This window comes from Silurus aristotelis, assembly GCF_946808225.1.
Source record: "Silurus aristotelis genome assembly, chromosome: 14".
Taxonomy (NCBI): domain Eukaryota; kingdom Metazoa; phylum Chordata; class Actinopteri; order Siluriformes; family Siluridae; genus Silurus; species Silurus aristotelis.
In genome coordinates, this window is record NC_139587.1 from 254,296 (window position 1) to 261,795 (window position 7,500).

The 7,500-nt window shown below is 41.6% G+C and overlaps 2 protein-coding genes across 6 annotated transcripts in view; both read right to left on the minus strand.

Annotated features, from left to right (window-relative positions):
• Positions 1–7,500, minus strand: part of LOC310736346 (proteinase-activated receptor 4) — a 304,562-nt gene that overhangs the window by 18,964 nt on the left and 278,098 nt on the right. The gene's annotated exons all lie outside the window — the stretch shown is intronic.
• Positions 1–7,500, minus strand: part of LOC310736385 (uncharacterized protein) — a 28,088-nt gene that overhangs the window by 1,957 nt on the left and 18,631 nt on the right. For all 5 annotated transcript variants that reach the window (XR_014536526.1, XR_014536527.1, XR_014536528.1 and 2 more), the window contains exon 2: positions 1–570. This exon is cut by the window's left edge. Coding sequence is in view for 1 of the 5 variants with exons in the window: in XM_083559873.1 (XP_083415999.1) it covers positions 179–544 (366 nt within the window). In the remaining 4 variants the exon portion in view is untranslated. The remainder of the gene's footprint in view (positions 571–7,500) is intronic.

Here is a 7,500-nt window from a genome sequence, read left to right on the forward strand (position 1 = left end):
TGATCCAAAAGAGGACATTTTGTTCTTCAGGATCCGAATGACTTTAAACTTGACTGATCTCATGATCTGATCAGTTCCAGTGTTTTGGTCTTGCTGCAAATCCAGTATGCACTTGGGTTGATGATGATGACCCTGATAACCTCTAAACAACCCCTTTCTCACTCTCTCTCTTCAATCTTCACAGGTAGATCTCTCTCTTGGGCCCCTGGCTGGGGGGCGTGGTTGCTGTTGTTTGATTCAGAGGGATTTCTTCCATGGTGCACTCCTTTATTCCCTCACCACTTGTGGAGTAGGCACTAGTGTAAGGGGCCATGAAGCGGATGCTGGGCATTTTGTTGGTGGCTCCACCCCCAAGCTCCTCTCCTATAGGCTTGGGGCTTCCATTGGCCATCAGCGACTCCTGAGGCTCTCGCTCCTGGTAAGGCACGAAGGTGGAGAGTTTTGATGCACTCTTAGAGATTTTGTTGTTGCGGTTCGGTGACGGCATCCAGCAGGAGTCGGAGTGTCCGAACTCGCTGCACTCACGAGTACAATTACCAGTCATCGCCACATCAGGAAGTGACCTCAGATCTGAAAAAACAAAACATAAAAACAGCAAAATCTACTAAATAATTAAAGGTTTAATTTTATAAGTGTTTATGCTTTATGTGTGTTCTGTTAAAGCACTGGTAATAAACCAGAAATATTAGTGTTATGATTTTATATCAAAATCTGTCCACAACCTGCCTGAATTTCAGTGATAATCAATCTTACAATATTCCTGAAATAATCCAGAAATTATCCTGAAACAGAAAACCAACATTAAAAGTTCTTTTTGTTTAGGAAAACTGACAAATATTCAACAACCAGAAAACATTGTGCATGTAATTGTTCCCTTGTTGAGGCTCTTTATGGCACACACACACACACACACACACAAAACACATGCACACGCAAATGTGCGCACACACACATGCACGTACGCACACACATTGTAAACCATTACAAAACCCAAAATATCAGTGTGATGTAAAAGGTCACACTTCCTGTGCCGCAGAAATCCGAATGTGTAACCTTTCCTTAGGCCATGACATCACCATCACCCTCAACTGCAAAGGCTCATGGGTAATATTTATTCCCCTAAATGTCCTGCTTCATGCAGCACACATATATATATATATATATATATATACAAACCAGATTCCAAAAAAGACACTGTACAAATAGTGTACAGAATGCAATGATGTGGAAGTTTCATTATTTTATTCAGAATAAAACATAGATGACATATCAAATGTTTACACTGAGAAATTTTATAATTTTAAGGGAAAAATAAGTTGATTTTAAATTTCATGGCATCAACACATCTGAAAAAAGTTTGGACAAGGCTATGTCTTCACTGTGTGGCGTCTCCTCTGGGGACTGAGGAGACAAGCTGCTCAAGTTTAGGAATAGGAATGTTCTCCCATTCTTGTCTAAAACAGGCTTCTAGTTGCTCAACTGTCTCAGGTCTTCTTTATCGCATCTTCCCCTTTATGATGCACCAAATGTTTTCTCTGGGTGAAAGATCTGGACTGCAGGCTGGTCATTTCAGTACCCGGATTCTTCTTCTACACAGCATGATGTTGTAATTGATGCAGTATGTGGTCTGACATTGTCATGTTGGAAAATGCAAGATCTTCCCTGAAAGAGACGACGTCTGGATGGGATCATATGTTGTTCTAGAACTTGGATATACCTTTCAGTATTGATGCTGCCTTTCCAGATGTGTAAGCTGCCCATGCCACACACAATCATGCAACCCCATACCATCAGAGATGCAGGCTTCTGAACTGAACGCTGAGAACAACTTGGGTTGTCCTTATCCTCTTTAGTCTGGATGACATGGCGTCTCAGTTTTCCAAAAAGAACTTCAGATTTTGATTCATCTGACCACAGAACAGTTTTCCACTTTGCCACAGTGCATTTTAAATGAGCCGTGGCCCAGAAAAAACACCTGAGCTTCTGGATCATGTTTAGATACGGCTTCTTTTTTTGACCTATCGAGTTTTAGCCCGGCGACGGTGAATGGCAGAGTGGATTGTGTTCACCGACAATGTTTTCTGGAAGTATTCCTGAGCCCATGATGTGATTTCCATTACAGCAGCATTCCTGTATGTGATGCAGTGGCGTCTAAGGGCCTGAAGATCACAGGGATCCAGTATGGTTTTCAGGCCTTCATCCTTACACACAGAGATCGTTCCAGATCCTCTGACTCTTTGGATGATATGATGCACTGTAGATGATGAGAACTTCAAACTCTTTGCAGTTTTCTCTGAGAAACTCCTTTCTGATGTTGCTCCACTATTTCTCACCACAGCATTGGGGGAACTGGTGATCCTCTGCCCATCTTGACTTCTGAGAGACACTGCCAGCCTGAGAGACTCTTTTTATACCCAATCATGTTGCCAGTTGATCTAATAAGCTGCAAATTGATCCTCCAGCTGTTCCTTATATGTACATTTAACTTTTCCAGCCTCTTATTGCTGCCTGTCCCAACTTTTTTGGAATGTGTAGCTCTCATGAAATCCAAAATGAGCCAATATTTGGCATGACATTTCAAAATGTCTCACTTTCAACATTGATATTTTATCTATATTCTATTGTGAATAAAATATAAGTTTATGAGATTTGTAAATTATTGCATTCCTTTTTTATTCACAATTTGTACAGAGTCCCAACTTTTTTGGAATCGGGTTTGTATAATCTGTAGAGAAACAGAATAGATGATCACTCCTTCAGCTTCTTACCACTAAGATCACCTTAAAGTTTTGACCTTCTATGTGTGTGTGTGAGTGTGTGTGCGAGTATGTGTGTGTGTGTATGTGTGTGTGTGTGTGTGTGTGTGTGTGTGTGTGTGTGTGTGTGTAAGCAGGAAGTAATCGATGCAATAGAGGATTTTTAGGATTTTTGGGGTGTTTCAGCTCCTGACCTGCAGAGATAAGAACACACATGAGAAGATAAAGGTCCTGTGTGTGTGTGTGTGTGTGTGTGTGTGTGTGTGTGTGTGTGTGTGTGTGTGTGTGTGTGTGTGTGTGTGTGTGTGTGTGTGTGTGTGTGTTGATTATGCAGTTCTGTGTCCAAACCAAACATATGGTGGATCCCAAAACAAGATGTTCACTAGCTGTGTGTTAAATTAAAAGGATTCACTTCAGGAAAAACACACACACACACACACAAACACACACACACACACACACACACACACACACACACACACACACACACACACACACACACACACACACACAGAAGGCTACAGTGAGCTGCCAGCAATTGTTTTCATGACCCTCATCCTTGAACTTTTGAACTTTGACCTTTTTTCTCTCCTGGAAAGACAGATCAGAAACAATAGTTCACAATATTATTCTGCGAGAGTGAGAAAGAGAGAGAGAGAGAGAGAGAGAGAGAGAGAGAGAGAGAGAGAGAGAGAGAGAGAGAGAGAGAGAGAGAGAGATTGAGTTGAGGAGAGTAGAGGAGAGGAGAGGAGAGGAGAGATGGAGAGAAAAATGGAGAAAGAGAGATAGAGAGAAATGGAGTAGAGGACAGATGAGATGGAGAGAGATGGAGAGATAATTGTAGAAAGAGAGGTGGACAGAGATGAAGAGAGAAATGGAGAAAGAGAGATGGAGAGAGATGGAGGATGGTCCTCTGCAGCATTAGCTCTTGGTCTGCCTTTCCTGGATGGTCCTCATTAAACCATGTTTCATTATAGGGTTTGATGGTTTTGAAAACTGCACTTGGTGATATATTTAAAGTTCCAAGATGTTTCAGATTGACTGAGCTTCATTTCTTAAAGTAATGATGGATCTTTTCTCTTTCCTTATCTGAGTGTTTCTTAACACAATCTGGATTTGTACAGTGGTTGTAGCAGCACTAATAGTGATATTGACTCTGTACTCACACTTTCCTCTGCACAACACAACTGATGCTCTAAAGCACATTAGGAAATGTAAGAAATGTGACTCTTTTCACAAGAACTCTTGATAAGACACACCTGTGACCTGCAACCATTTCCAGGTGACACCTCAGACGCTATAAAGATAAATGAACTACTTTGATATCTGAACTTACACTTTCCTCTGCACAAGACAACTGATGAAGAAAAATGGCAGCAGGTTCTCGGGACTGATGAGTCAAAATCTGAAATATTGTCTGTAATTATACACTGCTCATATACTGATTATAAGACTCTGGTGCAACACACAGAGAATACTGAGAGGGAAAGTGGAGCCGATTGTTGATTATCATTTGGCAAATAACCTACATCGGTGTGTGCATATATGTGTGTGTGTGTGTGTGTGTGTGTGTGTGTGTGTGTGTGTGTGTGTGTGTGTGTGTGTGTTTTTGTGTGTGTGTGTGTGTGTGTGTGTGTGTGTGTGTGTGTGTTTGTGTGTGTGTGTGTGTGTGTGTGTGTGTGTGTGTGTTTTTGTGTGTGTGTGTGTGTGTGTGTGTGTGTGTGTGTGTGTGTGTGTTTGTGTTTGTTTGTTTGTTTGTGTGTATGGTGATAGGTACTTTATGATTTTTTTTATTGTGATGTGATGAGCTGCATTTTGTGTCTTATGAAGTGTAATAAAGAGAAAAATGAGAGACCTGAGAAAGCGAGACCGCAGAAGGAATGAGTGTTTATAGCTGCTATAATGTAAGTGGGGACAGGAACTCATTTCACTAACACACAAACTAAACCCAGTCCCTCATGTGTACGCTGCACTGCTGGTTCTGTTTCTCAGAGCGGATTCCTGTGGCTTCATGTTGATTTTTATTCGGATAAAATTTTACCCTGGTGCTTTTATTCTCATCTCTGAGAAGTTTGAGTGGAATCTGAAGGAAAGATGAACATTAAAAGCCAAACAAATTACCATATAAGGGATTCAAGTGTGACTACTCTCTCTCTCTCTCTCTCTCTCTCTCTCTCTCTCTCTCTCTCTCTCTCTCTCTCTCTCTCTCTCTTTCTCTTTCAACAGTGTGTGTTGGTCTGTCCCTACAGTCGAATGTTTGCCATTATCACACACACACACACACACACACACACACACACACACACACACGCACACACACACAGTGTCTCTGTGGATGAATATTGTGTGAATTATTAATATTTATGATGCAAATCTTCTGATCAATATTCATGAGATGTTAATTTTCCATGTTGGACGTCCTAATTCACCATACACATTCCTAACACCTACATTCAGCTTCAGGGTGGAGATTAAGGCCACGCCCACCATTGGTGTGTGAACAAACCCAATTAAAAAGAAAATAAAAGGAAATATAAAACTATTTTGATCTCTTGATCTCAGAAACACAGATGTAAAACTGATTTATTTAGCGAATATACACAAACTGAACACACACACACACACACACACACACACACACACACACACACTGGAGGGGGGATGTCAGTGCTTGTACCCAATCTGTTTTCTCAGTTTCAACCACTGTGACATGCACAGCGCCCTAATTCTTACACTCACCTCCACCACCCCTACATCTGTGTGTGTGTGTGTGTGTGTGTGTGTTGTTGGGCAGCATCTGGACCTAATGAGGCTCACTGCATACTACTGCACTTGATTAGCACCTTCCACACACAAACACACACACACACACACACACACACACACACACACACACACACACACACACACATTCTATAGGTGAAATATAGAATGTTTTATCAAAACAGTGTGTGTTCACATATGTATGTGCATGTGTGCGTGTGTGCGTGTGTGTGTGTGTGTGTGTGTGTGTGTGTGTGTGTGTGTGTGTGTGTGTGGTCTGATTGCTGCAGGATGATGGACAGTTTTGGAGAAGTGGGTTAATCAGTGAGTGTTTTGTATTGGGGAGTCATCATTGTATTTATGGTTTTCTCAGGAGAAGTGTTTGAGATTTTCTCCACCTTCACTTATTTATTTATTTATGCATTTATATATTTATATTTTAGCAGGCTGGCTGTCTCATAGGTTGCATTAGCATTAGAGCTAATCTGTGTTTTAGATGAGTTCATTGCAGTGTGTGATCAGATTACAGAGCTGAGCTACACAACACACACACACAAACAAACACACACACACACACACACACACAATTAAACACACATACACATGAACACACAGACACACATGCATACACATGAACACAAACACAAAACTCAAAACCTCTCTATAATAGTGCTGTTCACACAGGGGGAGTGGTAGCTCCAGCGGTTAAGGCACTGGGTTACTGATCGGAAGGTCGGGGGTTCAAGCCCTGGTATCACCAAGCTGCCATTCTTGGGCCCTTGAGCAAGGCCCTTAACCATCTGTGCTCCAGGGGCGCCGTATCATGGCCGACCCTGCACTCTGATCCCAGCTTCTAAGCAAGCTGGAATATGCGAAGAACAAATTTCACTGTGCTGTAATGTATATGTGACTGAGGAAGTTTACTGAGGTGTGAACTAGTGAAAAGTGTCAGAGGATAAAAGACACGTGTGTTTGTATGTATCGGTTGGTGACCTCCTCACCATATCTAGCTTTTCTTCTAAATGTATTTTTAAGTGTCTGAGACCAAATCAATGTCTCTTCCTCCATATAAAAAAGTCAGCTATGTGTGCAGCTACACACGTGTTTTACCAGTTGAACTCGGCTGTAACGGTTTCCCTCCGACCAACCAATCAGAGGACGGAAAAATGCTGACGCTATTCTGGGCCAGTGATCTGCTCTGTGGGGAGAATCTGAAATCTGATTGGATAAAGAAACAGAGCTGTTGGTAATATTCTCTATGGTAAAAGTCCAGCAGTACTGATTCTGAAGGTTCTGGGCAGATTAGATTCACATGGCAGCACATAGAGGCTGAAATCTGATTGGACAAAAAAATCTACCATCCACATCCACGTACTGAAGCAGTGTAGCCGAGAGAAACACTACGACATGAAGAGAAGAAACTGATGGGATAAATTAATACAATTTCATGGAACCAATTTTCAAATTTTAGAATATTAGAATTTAGGTTGTAAATGTAGGTCAGTACTTCTGATAGTGTTTAGACCAGCAGAGAAGAATTTGTTCATCTGTGATATGATGGAGAGGAGAAAGGTAGATATGTTGTGTGTTCAGGAGACCAAGTGGAAAGGTAGTAAGGCCAGGAACATTGGAGGTGTTTAAACTGTTCTATCATGGTGTGGATGGAAAGAGAAATGGTGTAGGGGGATTCTGAAGGAAGAGTACAGTAAGAGTGTAGTGGAGGTGAAGAGAGTTTCTGATAGGGTGATGAACGTGAAGCTGGAAGTTAAAGGGCTGATGATAAATGTCATCAGTGCCTATGCTTTACAAGTGGGTTGTGAGATGGAGGAGAAGAAAAAATTCTGGAGTGAATTAGATGAAGTGGTAGAAGGTGTAGGAATGAAAGATTGGTGATTGGGGCAGACATTATTGGGCATGTAGGTGAAGGGAACAGAGGTGATGAGGAGGTGATGGTAGGTATGGTCTTAAGGAGAGGAATGTG